A 14,626-nucleotide genomic window follows, 5' to 3' on the forward strand; every position below is an offset into this window, starting at 1 on the left:
CACAGATTCTCAGAGGTATTCCCAGGGTGGGTTGAGCTGTGGGAGACATGCTTGGATTTGCTATTTTACTTCCCAGTGCTCTTGCCCAGGCTGCAGCCCAGCATGTCCCCAGCAGACCCACGGCTTCCCGACCGAGAAGCTATTCCGAGAGCAACCCCAGCTCCACTGAGAGTGAGACACTCCTGCCACCTCCGGCTGAAGCAGTGGGGACCCACCTGGTCATCTGCTGAATGCACTGAGCTCGGTAGTTCTCATAGTGGACATCGCAAGTGACATCCTTCAGGTCGTGCATGTGTGTCCGGATCAGCATGTTCCGCAGCTTCACGAAGTCGCAGTGTGCCTGGTTTTCCACTGCAGGAGCAACAACAGGAGAGTGCCTGGATGTCACACCACATCAGCCCTCTCCTTCTCACTTCTGGGCACCCAGGCTGGACTAAAACTTCCCCCAGAGCCCCTTCCCCATCCCCTCCCGACTCTTCACACCAGTGCCTGGGGCCCTCCTCCTGGCTCTGGTGCAGGTTTTGATGACGCTCTGTCCTTCTCCATGCTGAGGCCAGGCTGCTGAGGTCACTGTGTCCCCAGGACTTTTTCTGGGTAAGAGGAGAAATGAAGCACGTACAGCAGACCCCGGAAAGAGATGCTGCTCCCAGGTACATGGGCTGTCATCACAACCACAGTGAGTGCTGGAGGCAAACTGCTTGTCTCCTCAGAATTTAGGACTGATGGAAAGGCTGCTGTAGGCAGGATAGTTTCCCCCAAGGACTTGAATCAGGTCCTGAGGGGCAAAGCCAAGAGCAGGCAGGCAGTGGTCTTGAGACCTGAAAGAGCTGCTGTTACCATGGAGAACCAGGCCCCAGACAACACTGTGGGACTCTGCAGGGAAGTGTGGTGCTTGGCAGCTGTGTGCCTGTCGCGGTGATCTCCATTTACCTCTCTGCAGGGCTGGGGGAAGCCAGCTGTGTCAGGCTCAGGGTTTCACAAAGTTGATCCCACTGCCAAATGCCAGGACAGGCACAGCCTCCTCCGGAGCCACTGAGAGCAAAGCCAGCAGCTGGGCAGTCCAAGCAGCCAGGACCAGCCCACGCGTGCACGCACAGGCTTTTGGGATCTAAAGCTCCAAGCAATGCTCCAGCACAGAGAAGTCAGCAACAGCATCAAAAGCCATCCTAAGGTTATTCTGCCTATGCATTTTAAAAAATTTCTCCCTTTTGAAAGGAAAAATAGTTAGAGAGAAGCACGTTGTGCATCAGCACAGTCTCCAGCCCAGCAACTCCAGCACATACAGGAGCAGTAGGAGAAAAGGAGAGTGCAGGAGGGTTCATGATGCAGTTTGCCTGAGGGCAACGGCTTCCCGCTGAAACTAAACTCACAACACCCAGCTTCTCCCCTTAATAAGAAGCCTTATCCTAGTTCACTGAAGCCCAGACATTGTTCCATTCACACGGGATCCTCTTTTTCACCCTGTCAAGGCTTCAGAGGCAGGGTGCTTGCTGCATCCCCACCAACAGACATCCTGAGCAGGTCCCGGCGGCCTTGTCTCTACCCTACCCTGTTGTTGCCATATGCCAAAGGTGGCACAGCCAGGTCACAGCTGTGCAGAGGTGAGCTCCCAGCTGCCATCCCTCTTGCATGTGCCCACCAGTCCTACCCACCATCCCTGCCTACCCCCACTCCGTGCCAGCTCCCAGGCACCATGCTTACCTTCCACAATGCCCCAGGGGTAGAGCCGTCCACGGACTCGCTGGCCTTTCGCCTCCACCACGGTGTTACTGCCGATGACGGCAAAGGGCACGCTCTCCTGGAATGAGAGGCATTGCTGAGCCCAGCAACCTCCTCCAAGGGCCAAGCACAGGTGGAGGTGAACAGGAGGAGGAAAGTGCTGATAGGAAAAGCACAAGGACATCCACCTGTGCCACAGCACAGGACACCACGGCCCAGTTGCAGAGAAAAGCCTAAGGCACTGGGATCTGCAGGTAGCCTGCCTCCCAGCCTGACCTTCACAGCTGTCCTGAGGGAAACCGTGTCTCTGCCTGCAGCCTTTCTCTGAGGGAGAACTCTACAAGGAAGCCAGAGCAGAGAGGCTTGGACACCAAGCAAGTGGGATAATATAGGCCAAGAGCTTGTCCAGACAGGGAGGTACAGGCTGTGCTCTTTTCTGCTCAGAAAGGAATCAAAGCCCGTTGCCCCTCTCTGACAGGAGAAACAAGGCCATACTGTATGTACATGCAGGGCTGGCTCAGTTTGGGAGAGGGTCAGGCCTGGGCTGCTGGGGCCTACAGATAGGCCTGTATGATCATGTTGTCACAGTGGTGCCTCATCACCCACTAATCTCTCCCTCCTTGCTGATGGCATCCCTCAGAAACAGGTACTTACAAATGCCATACACTCCAGCCTCCATCATAAACCTACAGGCTGGGGTAGACCAGCGGAAGACTGACCCTGTCTGGTGAGAGAGCACAAGTGACATGTCTTCGTGCCACACTTCACGGCACCACAATGACATCAGCAGCTTCTCCAGGCCTACCACATGAGCCAACACAGCCTGTCTCCTGGGGATCAGCAGCACAGGCCTTTGGCATACGCAGGGCAGCTCTGGCTCCTCCTGGAGCAACCAACATACCCATAAGCTGAGCAGGTTCCTTACCTTCAGCTCTCTGTCTTGCTGCTTGAACTCCTCATCTTCATCTGAGTCACACTCAGGAAACTGGTACACTTTAATGCCAAATTTGTCAATCTCTTCCCGGATCTGTGTCCACGAAAGATGAAAACAAAAGGACACAACACTGAACAATACAGAAATGCTGGGTTTATTCTATTTGTGCTACCACAGGTTTGCTATAGCCTACAGACAGTGAAAGGACTTGATGCTTCCTCTAGAGCTGGCCTCTCTGCACACACTTCCCTTCTCACAGCAGAGCACTGCTGCACTTACATTAGGAGGTACTGTGTGTGTGTATATATACGCACACACATGCACACACACACACTGGGGTTTTTTGTATATACATACACGTATATATCGGATACACTACTCCCCTCCCCCCTCTGCACACCCCTGCCACCACATCAAGTACACTCCTGTAGAGAAAGAGCATCTCACCCTCTCTTTTAGTTTCCGGATCTCAGAGGGGATCAGGCAGTCGGCTTTGGCAATCAGGGGCACAATGTTGACCTTCTCATGCAGAGCCTTCATGAACTCGACATCCACAGGCCTCAGCCTGTAGCAGGAACGAGGAGGGACACAGTTAGCAAGGACACACTGGGCAGCTCCCCTCCAGCCTCTCCCACTCACCCAGCATGAAGGGGAAAGGACAGCACTGTCACAAGAGCCTGGGGCAGCCCTGGGGCAGTCTCAGCTATCTTCAGGAAAGCTGTCTCAGATTTTACCTGCTGACTGTCTCACGCAGGCACAGGCTGAGTAGTCATTCCCTTGCAGACCAAATACTTCCCAGGCCACAGCCGGGGGCCTCCCTCCAGCTGTCCTGTGCTGTAGGCAGCCAACACAGCCCCCCCCAGCTGCTCCAGGCTAGGCCAGCACACGAGCCAGTAAGGTACAGGGACTGCAGCAGCTTAAACTCCCTTTCCTACTCATCAGTCAGGCTTAACTAGGCAGGAAGATGAAAGCCTGTGTGGCATTATTTCTTCTGATTCACAAAGCAGGCTGTAAGGCCTGCGGAAGATCCACTCTGCCTGATCACAGGCAGTTTGTCATGCCCGTAAGCAGGGGGAGGTGGTGTGGTGCTCAGCTGAAGGAGAGCATCCGGATGGCTCTCCTGTGCCAACAGCCCTGCCAATGTACAAGCGGCTATAGAGCAATCCTGGGGCACCAGGGTCTTCCCTCCAGACTGAGTCACAGCCTGTCCCTGGACTGGGGGCTCTCACCCGTGCCCGAAGGGCGAAATGAAGTAGAGGCAGCAATGCACTCGGTTGTCCTGGATGTTCTTCCGGTTCAGGCCGCTCTCATCACGGAAATACTGTTCAAACTGCTGGTCGATGTAGTCGGTGATGGGCTTCCAGCTGGGAATGGCAATTCAATCAAAGTGAAATGTGTTTGACAGGACAGCGTCTCCTAGGGACTATGAGGCAGCATCATCCCCTTCCTGCTGCCAGACCCCCTTCCAGTGAAGCACCCACAGAAAACAGACATGCCCAAGGACTGGGAGGAAGGCAGCAGCGGCCTGCTCACCACTCAGTGTTGTTAACAGCATCCCCAAAGCCTGGTGTGTCCACTATGGTCAGCTTCAGCTTGACACCCTTCTCCTCAATGTCCACAGTGTGCTTGACGATCTCCACTGTCTGGTTGATTCTCTCTTTGAACAGGAACATGCGAGTTAAAGCCAGTCAGTAACGCTGGGCGTCCCCGCTCACATCCGCCACAAACCAGCTCCCTCCTTATCACGGAGCACAGGGAGTAACGTGGGGTTCAAAACCCCCTGACCATCCCCAAGGAGCATCAAGGGAGCAGTAGCAGCAGGCAGACACACTCTGAGAAGGCACACACACCCCTCAAGGGCTTGTAGCCCAGCTGCTCTGAACATTTCATCTGTCAGTTTGGTAAGGGGAATCCCTACCACCTTCCAGCACCCAGGAACAAAAGACAAATCTCAACATCTCAACCCAAAGGGCTAGCACTACTCTGCTGCCTTGACTTCATAGGATGAAGAGCCCCACAGCCAAACCCTTCTTCCTCAAACACCAGTGCCTCTGCAGCCAGCAAAAGAGCAACAGATGGGGCTGGGACCCAGCTAAGCCCGTAGCAGCTGCTGAAGCAAGGAACCAAAGGACTGGTCCTTAAGACAGTTTAGACCTGTGGACACATGAACCATTTGCCCCCTTTGTCCCCAACTTACCCTCTGCATTGAGGAGCTTCCTGTCTTTGTAGAGGTCTGTCAGGAACAGGCTATTCACCAGCGTGGATTTGCCCAGACCCGATTCTCCTAATTGACAGATCGCAAAGGGGAGGAGGGAAGAGCAAGCAACATGACCCACTAATTGGCTTACAAATGAAACCCAGAACAAGGCTCTGAATCCTGAGCCAGAGGAAGTGAGAGAGATGAGCTGTCAGAAGCTGTTTATGGCCATTACGTTCTTCCAGCAGTGGGAGGACTTTTGCTGCAAGATGTCTCAATCCTTGCACAAATGTGATCTCCCAGCTCCTCCATCCTCCCTCCCCTTCCTTTCCCTCTGTGTTGGCTGGCCCTGCCTTCACCACCCAGAGCAGCCACTCCGCTGGAGAAGCTACACTCGGCGATGGTCAGGGACAGCCTGTTCCTTCTGCGGGAACTGTCCGGCTGTGACACAGGCTGGGGAGCAAAGCAAGGTCTGAGCCAAAGCCCAGCACAGAGCGAGGGAAGGATCCAGGCGCCAAGGGAGCACCTAAGGGAAGTGAGGAGAGCCCGTCCCCTCCATGCACCCAGCACGTGGCCCAGCCACCTCCATCCACGGGCAGTCTCACCTGCGACCATCAGGGTGAAGTCGAAACCCTTCTTCACGGATTTCCGGTGGACCTGGTTCGGCAGAGTGGCAAAGCCCACGTACTGCTTCTCATGGTCCTGCAGAGCAGAGGCGGACGGGAGCAGGTCAGCGTGTGCCACCCCTCCTGCTCAAGCCTCGCACGGCGTCAGGGAGCTGGACTCACCCTGGGGCAGAGCCCAGGGGTGGAGGAGAGGTTGGTCCCTGCCCCGACAGCAGCAAGGGGCAGGGCATGCCCTACACCCTGTAGGTTCAGGGGCTTTTGCCCTTCCTGCAGGTGGGCACGAGGGCCACCTCCACCCAGCCACAGCCCTGCTCTGCTGCTCTCACCAGCCGACACTGCAGTTCACAGCAGCCTCCCAGCACGGAGAGCACGAGGGAAAAGGCACATCCCGTCGTTCCCAGCAGAGAGCACATCTGGGGCTGCTACTGTCACACAACCTTCCTAACTCTTTGGTTCTCCTGCACAGCTGCAGGCTGCAGGCTCCCTTCACAGCAGGGTCCCCAAATGTCACATCTCCCCAGGTCTTTCAGAGCTGTTCCTGCACTTCTCCCTCCAGAGGCGCATGCGGCACACGATGGATAGCTCTGTGATTAGCACCCCGGTGCTTGCGGTGTCCTGACCCATGTCTAGAGGATTGCACAGTGTCTTGGCCTCTGTTTGACCTGAGGTGGGATTATTTCTTGCTGTGTCACAGCCACTCCTGGCTGAGTAAGGGGAAATCCTGAGTAATCCCTAGTGTTATTTCCGAAGAGACACAATTTCAAGGAGCACGGGAAGTGGGAAGATGTGAAAGTATCGAGAACACAGGTGAGATGCTTTTGGCGAGGGTATTACATATGGTATCACTGGAGTGTTACCTACTGCCTAACCACCTCCACCTGAGCACCCCTGGGCCTTCACAGTCCACACCCCCACGGCAACGTGTTCCCTTCCCCAGGCCCTGTCACAGAGGGAGGGTGAGCACAGACCCTGGCAAAGACCTCCCTTCTCACATACTTTCCAGGCCAGACCCAAGGGGAAACAGGCGTTCACAAATGCCCAAGCTAGAGACATCATAGACTCCACTTTTCAACATCACTTAAAATAAACACACCCCTAGGATTCACACCACAGGCAAATCCACAGACTCTAGAGTTCCTCAAAACCAGGCCCCGGTCTCCCGGCCATGGATGCCTTCAAGCATATGGCTGGCTTCAGCCCACAGCTCTCTGGCACTGGTTCTCCAGGCACAGCAAGGAACACCTCTGTTCCCAAGTTTAACTATCTCTACTCCCGGGGCCACACTCAAAGAAACAGAAATTACAATCCAGTGGGTCAAGTTTAGGGCAACACTGACTCACACCTACTTCCACACCACAAGTGGGCAACGCAGCTCCCAAGCAGCCTGCTCCAGCCTCTGGCTGCATGTTCCCCTGTGTGAGCATCCTCGGGCATCCTCAGCCAGCCAGCCTGCAAAGTCCCGCTGTGGACATACAGCAGGGAGGACACAGGGCCTCCTCCTCCCAATTTGCGGCTGCTCTGGAGCTGCCCACTCGGATGGGACAGACATGGCTGATAGCCATCATGGTCCAAGGACTCTGACGAGCCACACACAGCAAAGCAACGCCGGCCTGGGGACACTGCGGACTGCCACCCAGAAGGCTCAGTGAAGGGTAAACACGGGGTGTGCAAAGCAGGGTGAGAAATGGGGTAACAGCAAGATGAAGAAAACAAGAAAAAAATGGCGCTTCCAGCCCGTGTCCCTCAGTGCCAGGGCTACTCCCCGGCTGCTTTGCTTCCCAGTGAAACACATCCCTGAACACGACCCGAACACACACGTAGCAGCCCGCAGCTCGCAGTGCAAGGACCAGTGTGGCTCAGCAAGCTGCCCAAACACAAAACATCGTTTCCCTTGCGCTTCTCATACAGCCAAGCATTCGGTCGGAGCAGAAGGGACCTGCCCTGATCTTTACCAGACTTTGGAAAGACAACAAGCATCTGCCCTCTCCAGTGGCTTGACATGTGAAATAGTACCAGTAACATCCTAACAAAACCCCAGCTGAGGCTCGGGGTGTGTTGCTCTTACTTGGTTCATAACCTAGGTGACTAAGGGCTGACAGTGGAGACAGCGGGGAGCAGCTCTGGTGCAACTCCGCTTCAGCCAAGTGTAACTGGCTGAACCTGATCTCTCGTTTCTGTTCAGCCCAACCAAGAAAGCACGGATTTACTGTACCTCCAGTCACCGCCCCATAGTTTGGTGGAATCATGACATTTGAAATGAGCAACTCCTGGCTGGCACAGACACTGCCCTGTGCCCATAGCTCGTACGGCCATTTCCCTCATGGTCAGGAAGGTCGGTGCTGAGCATGAACCTGAGAAGAGCTTCCCTCGCAGTGGGAGGCAGCCAGAGTCGCAAAGGGAAAAGCAGTCTGTCAGACTGTCCGATCAGTCACCTACGGACTGCAGAGCCCTGCCAAGAGCCAGTGGACAGCCCTTCTGCCAAGGATGAAGGCAACAGATGCAGGGGAAATTATGGGGAGAGATCCCCTTCTTCTAACAGCCTTCTCTCTAGAGCAACAGTGTGGTCCCTGCACCACAGCCAGCCCAGATCCAGAGATCCTCATCTTGGCTTTGAGATACCCAACATGTGCTCCCATCCCAGCCACGTTCAGGTGCTGCAACAGGCACGTGCCACCTCCTGTGCTGGTGTGCCAACATCAGCACTGCACTTAAGGAGCCCCAGCAGCCTCCTGAGCCTGGTGTCTGCCGTCTCCAAAGCTCTACATCATCACCATCTTCGTTGGGACCCAACACAGACGCTATCAGCAGAGCACCTACACATGGGCTGGAGAGCGCCGAAGGGGACATAAAGGGCTGCGAGGGCTGCTGAAGGAGGCAGGTGGCTTTCTGGGTTGTGAGAAGCTGAAATCTATTAATTAGATGAGAAACTTGAACTGAGGGAGCTTCTAGAGGCATCACAGCCTCCTCGCATGCTGCTGACCCTCGCGAGACAGCTCCCATCAAGCTACCACAGGCCGGGACAGCCGGTCGCTGAACTGCACTTCCCAGCTGTTGGGAAAGGGGTCCGGCCAGCCGAGCCAGCAGCATTCTGGCACAAGGAGCCCCTCGCCTCACTGGCTCCTCCAAGTGCTGCCTTTGTCCCCCCTGGCATCCCGCTCCCACACGCCTGAGAACGTGCCCCACACGCTGCAGCAGAGGCCACCAAGAGATGTGGCCAACCTTTGGGGCTCAGTTACAAACCAAGGCACCCCAGGCCAAGCAAAACATGTCTGTCTGGTCTCTCGGCACATGCTCGCTGGTTCCCTGGACATCACAGCAACACCCTGTGTCCCCACATCCCCCACCAGCCAGCCGAGGTGGCCAAGGCTCCCTGGCAGGCAGTGCTTTCCCTGGGAGTTCAAGCCAAGGAACAAAGCACTGATGGGTTCAAGTCCTGTTCCCGTCAGGGGAGAAACAGGATCTGCTGCACAGAGAAGCTATCCCCGGTACCAAGGTGTCCGCAGGGCTGCCTGTACCTCCAAGACAGGGTACACAGCACAGCCTCCATCACTCCTGCCATTCCCAGCTCCTTCCTCGCCTCCCCGGTGGATGTGTTGTTTAAACCAATCCAGATCTCGTGTGACTTCATTCAGCCCGGGGACAAATAGGGCCTTGCTGGGTACATTCAGAAGAGCTAAAATTAAACACCACGGGACCACAGAAAATTTGAAGAATAGCTCCTACCCCAGGTCTGGAGCAAACCCCAGAAATAACGGAGCTTGTGCTGGGATCCTTGTGCTGCCCCTGCCTCCACTTCTTCACGGGGGAGCCCTCTCCGTGTTAGAGCCTCCAGCACAAGCCGTCCAGCCCCTTCCTCCAGCCGTTCCCCTCTGGCCAGGCACGGCTGCCACAAAAAAGCTTCGGCGCAAACCAGCACAGCCCAGCCCCAGAGGAGCAGCAGACCCTTTGCTTCCTTTCATCGCCAGAAAGCTGCATAAATTTATAACGCAAACAGCCCCCTGGGCGTCTCCCGTGTACATCTGTTGCCTCGGGCCTGGGGCTGAGCAGGGGAGGATCAGCAAAACCGCTCGCCCACCAGCGTTTGCTGCAGCAGGAAGAAACGGGGCTGGCGAAGCACAGCATTAACACGGTAACACAAACCAGACTGCGTTTGGGCATACACGCAGCGCTAACTCCTGCCCTGAGCCCCCCAGGCGCGCACACGCCATTCAGACGGGGAATCGCTGCATCAAATAACCACACAAAAACATGTCGTGCACCTCCCAGCTGTCCATCCTGCTCCCGCAAGGACTGCACCCCTCCTTTCTGTCCCCACCATCTCCCCCTTACCAGCGTCCTTCCGCTCCTCTGCTCCTCAGAGGTCTCATCTTGTGCTGCACGCGTCTGCTCGGGCACCATCCTCCCCCTCCTGTCCCTGCTGCTCCCCGACTCGCGCGAGGCTATAAATACATCCCCGTACCTTCAGCTTGGCTGGGTGGCTTCGCTGTGCCTGCGTCCGGGGAGAAAGCAGCCGCTCCACTAACCGCTCCTGAATAATGATCGAATCCATAACCGCGGCCGACAGGACGGACAGCCACTGCGGGCCAAGAAAAAAAAAACCCAACCCATGTGTTCCCTCCCAGCCTTCGCTAAATCCATGCAGCAGCCCCCCCGCCTACGCACGCACACACACGCAGGGCTGGCTCAGCTCGCCTCGGCGGCCCGGCGAGGCAAGGAGACAGGCCAGGCGAGCGGGCTCCCAGCGCAGCTGCCCGGGATTTCCTGCCTCCGCTTGCGCTCCAGGAGGAGCCTGCCAGCAAGGACAGGACAAAAGCCACCGCGGCCGCAGGCCAGAGGCAACGTCTCTTGCGCTACCCGTGTCCTGCAGCGAGGTTGTGCACGTACCGGATGCTGTCCCAGCCATGACTCTGACTCCTTCTGTCAGACGGGTTTATTCGGCCGGAAGATTTCTCAGATATCCTGACTGATGCAGCCGAGACAAAGGTTTGCTGCAAGAAAACCTGCTCTTGGCAAAAATGTGCTGCTTCTGGTTGTGTGCGTGTGCAGGTCTGAAGGGTTAGAAAAGCTGCCAGAAAACCGGGTCCAAACTTAACCCCCAGATCCTAGTCCCGGCTGATGTGGATCTGCTTCCACGTGGTGCAGGTCCATCTGTTGTCTAGTCCAAGCTATACTGCAGCCTCCCCTCTGAATCCACTTGGAATAGCAGCTCATGTATTCTGGACCTTACAGCAACCATTTAAGCTTTGAAGCCATTTCAAAATAAAGAAGGATCTGTGTATTCGTTAAGCAAAGTGCCCAGCCCAGCAACAGCCCAGCATGCACAGAAAAACTATTCAAACCTTGAGTTTGGGTTCTGAACCTAGGCAGACAACCTGCTTTCTGAACGGGAATTTATTTGAAACAGACAAAAGCTGATAATCTCATATAACCACACGATGCCAGAAGCTGGGGGGTTAACACCACAGCACATACGATAAAGTCAACGCAACGCTGGTGGTGCTGGAGGAACCCGCCACTTGCCACACGGGTTCCTGAGAAGCTTTTGGCTTTTTAGCCCGCCTGCCACACTCCTGGCCCTGCCCCCAGCCAGAGCTCCCATCGCTTCTCTGGGAACCGCACGTCTCTGGCAGTGGCTCCAGAGAGCACCTGATCAGCAGGGCCTGCTTGGTGACCCCTGGGCTGCAGCCCGGCACCCCACCACGCACAGCCGGCACCAGGTTCTGCTACAAGGTACCCAGTTACTGCAAGGAAAAAAGGAAAGAAGGAGGAAAAAGAAGTGTGTTTTACCTATGCTGCCAACCTGCAAGCTGAGGGAATGTGACCTCAGAAGTTGCAGGTACAAGGTCCTAAAAGCTGAGAAAAATAGAACTGGGAAACCTTCCCAGAGCAGGAAAACTCCTGCCACACAGCAGCTGTCATATGGCATGCACGAAGCTCTTTTCCAAACCATCCTGCCCAGACAGCAGCACCCTTAAATCACACGCGTTGGTGTACTTTGTTCCCAATCATTTCCGAGTGTAAGAGTCAAGTGGAAGGCTTGGACTAGATCCAGGTGTGGCAGAAATTGTCACCTCTCAGAATGTGTCCTCATTCAGTGGCTCTGTCCCTGCTTTGCAGCGCTGCTCCATTCCTCAGGGAACCAACGACCCCACATCTTCGCAGCCCAGTGGTAGGTCAGCCCATGTTCATGACACTGTTGGTTTTTTCCCCCTACATTCACAATACCCAGTCCCTGCTTTCCTGACTGGAGGACTCCACCAACTGGTTCTGCAGCTTGTGCACAACTGAGGAGCAATGAAAGTACCCCACTGTCTGCACTGGCTAAACCGAAGATGCATCCAAACTTACTTGAGATAACACAGAGGTTTCACCAGTCCTCCCACACTATAAACCACAATAGCTGCAAGCAAACCCTCGCCAACCCCCATGAATTCCCATGGCTTGGTAAACCCTTGTCTGAAGGCCACAGGCCACATGGCCACCAACCACAAGCATCTTCTATGGGCACATGGAGACATGCTGTGCCCCCACGAGCCCACTGCACCAAATCAGAGCATTCTTCGGAGCTGGGATCACAGATGAAGTCAACAATGATCTGGTTGCGATAAAACCACAGAGTTGTTCATGGCCCCAGGAGCTGTGCTGACAGTGCAGAGAGGAACAAGGAGCTACTGTCTCCTGAGCGCCTTGAGTTCTCACACATCACGCTCGCTCTCAGGACTGGCAGCCAGGGAGGAACTCCAACCAGGAGGCCACGCCTGGGAATGCAGAGGGCAGATTAGGAAAAGAAACCCAGAAGGGTAGGTCTTGGCTACGGAGAGTGTCTTAAGACTGTGTGGCCAACGCTATGGCTTTCAGAATGCTAAACGAGGGTCAACTGGTCCCAGACTCAGCCTCCCTGCCTGTTCTAGAGATGCTCATCTTGGCTCCTCTCCTACCCAGAGTCACCAAACCAGAAATGATGGGCCAAGAAGAGGACACATTTGTGTCCCTCAGACATGCTGCATGACACACATAGCTCAGGTTCATCCACATGCAAACTTCCCAAAGACAGCCAAGTCAAACCTTATTTTGCCCCTTTCCTTTCCGACTGCTGCTCTCCCTTTCCACACAAGCCCTGGAAATGCCCAGTATAAACCCCAGCCTGCTCCTCCGACAAGAAAACTGATGCCTTAAGAGAAGAAAAATAACCCACAGGACATTTTGCACGCAGTGTGTGGCAGAGCTCAGCAGGGAAATGCACATCTATCCCCTTGAAGATCTAGAGCAAAACCAAAGTGTTTTCTTCCACTGGCTTGTGGCCCATGGGCACTTCTCTCCTCTCCAGGCAGGTGCTCACACAGCAGCTCAGGGGTGAAGCTGGCAGCAAAGCCCAGGTTTCTGACTGTCAGAGCAGAACTCTGCCCATCCCAAACCTGCCGAGCACTCAGCAAGGGAAATGAAGGTTTGGGGTGCACCAAGCCCATCCCATCTCATGGACTAGCCCTTCTTTGTCAAACTGTGACAGCAAAAGAGAAAGACAAAAAATAATCAATGAATGAGCACTGTCCGGCACAACCCAGCCGCCCCCCGTCGCTGCCGTGTTGAGCACTTGCTCGCTAACAACGGGGCCAGGACAGAGCCAAACCACACAACCACCCTTCTGCAACGTCCCTCTCCTGCGGCTCCCTGAAGCCAGCTCCGGGCGAGCGCAGCCTGAAGAGCTGCTCCGGGCAGGGGACGCGGTCCACGTGGGGAGAGCTGCGGCTGTGCGCCAGTAGCCACGGAGCAACGTCCTACTTCTCCTTTTGTTCAAAAGGCATTTCTAGCCTGCAGTGCTGAAATGGGCTTTGAGAAGAAGAGAGAAAATGCATTATTTCATGTTTTTAGATGTGAATTAAGGCAAAATTCAGCACCGGGCAGTTGGCTGGCACGCAAAAATGTTCCCAAGAGCAGCCCATCAGCGAACGCCCGTGCTGCACGCCACACCGCTGGCCCAGGGAACAAAGGACACGGAGCTGCACTTCACCAGCGGCACTAATTGAAGGCAGACGCAGGGCTGTGCTATCGCACAGTCATCAGAGCGGGAAGCCATACACCCATTTAAAACACCCAGCGCTCAGGCAGAGATCAGCCAGACGCAGCTCGCCGCAGCGGGCAGAGGCGGCTGCGAACGTGACGAGGAGCAGAAATGACGTGAGGATGAGTGAGGAAAGACCAGCACAGATCAGAGACAGGGATGGGGGCAGGGAGAGGAAATTCTGTCCTCAGCTAAATTTACACCATCCTGGCCAGGCTCCAGCCATAACAACCACGCACCTTCCTCCCGGCAGCCCCCAGCTCCCATCAAAGCACAGGATTCTCCTGAGCAGCCTCCATGCTCAGCTTTTGCATGGGCTGAGCCAAGAGCTTAGCTGCTCTAAGGTAAACACGAACGGGAGCTAGATCCAAAGGTCCGGGTGTGAAGAGCTCTCTCCCCACATCGACCAGAGCACCCAGGAGCAAGGGGAAGCAGCATGGTGCAGGGAGACAGGGCCCCAGCCAGCTCGCAGGAGAGGTCCCCCACCTGCAGGGGAGCTGGTTTCCGGCAGAGATACTGTGGCCTAAGGACTGCAGTGCTCAGGCTCCATCCTCGATGAACAACCAGGAGCGTGTCATGGAAGGAAAATCTTTGGTCTGGTCCAGACAGACACTCTTGAGCAGCGCAGAGCCAGGCAACAGGGTCCCTGGGCCTGCGCAAGACTGGTGGAACTCCGCTTATCCACGCCTCAGCAAAGTCACTGCAGTCATGTCGTGACAGCATTTACCTTTTTTCCTCTGAAGCAGACAAAGCTATTTTCAGAATTCCCAACAGAAGAGAAATTTTGTTCCTGGCTGTTTTCTACCAGGACGGAAGGGGCAGTTCCACAGAAGCTGTTCAAGTCGAACAGGAGCAGCAGCAGGCAGTAAACCTGGCATGGGGCAGGAGGCCCATTCCCGGTTTGGGCCAGGGCAATGGAGGCTGTGGAGCTGCAGATGCCTTCCTTGTCGATATGCAGCTAGGAACCTCCATGGCTCAGTTCCCACCTTCTCCTCCTGCTGCATGGAAAGCTGGTGTTGGCTCTGGAGAGGTGAATCCTATGGGTGTCACAAGACCTGGACTTGGCTGCTCTCTCAGTAGCAGCCGAGGCC

At 55.4% G+C, this 14,626-nt stretch overlaps 1 protein-coding gene across 1 annotated transcript; it reads right to left on the reverse strand.

The window, feature by feature from the left end:
• Positions 1-215: 215 nt before the first annotated feature.
• Positions 216-10,239, reverse strand: SEPT5 (septin 5; the record flags this gene model as incomplete). The annotated part of the gene is made up of 9 exons (XM_010150762.1): positions 9,936-10,239; positions 5,456-5,552; positions 4,851-4,937; positions 4,187-4,310; positions 3,883-4,017; positions 3,101-3,218; positions 2,645-2,746; positions 1,702-1,798; positions 216-351 (listed from the first exon to the last, which is right to left on the reverse strand). Coding segments are annotated over exons 1-9 (986 nt in total), but the record flags the coding sequence as incomplete, so codon positions are not given.
• Positions 10,240-14,626: the final 4,387 nt, after the last annotated feature.

Source organism: Eurypyga helias, unplaced genomic scaffold (genome assembly GCF_000690775.1).
Source record: "Eurypyga helias isolate BGI_N326 unplaced genomic scaffold, ASM69077v1 scaffold36814, whole genome shotgun sequence".
Lineage (NCBI taxonomy): Eukaryota > Metazoa > Chordata > Aves > Eurypygiformes > Eurypygidae > Eurypyga > Eurypyga helias.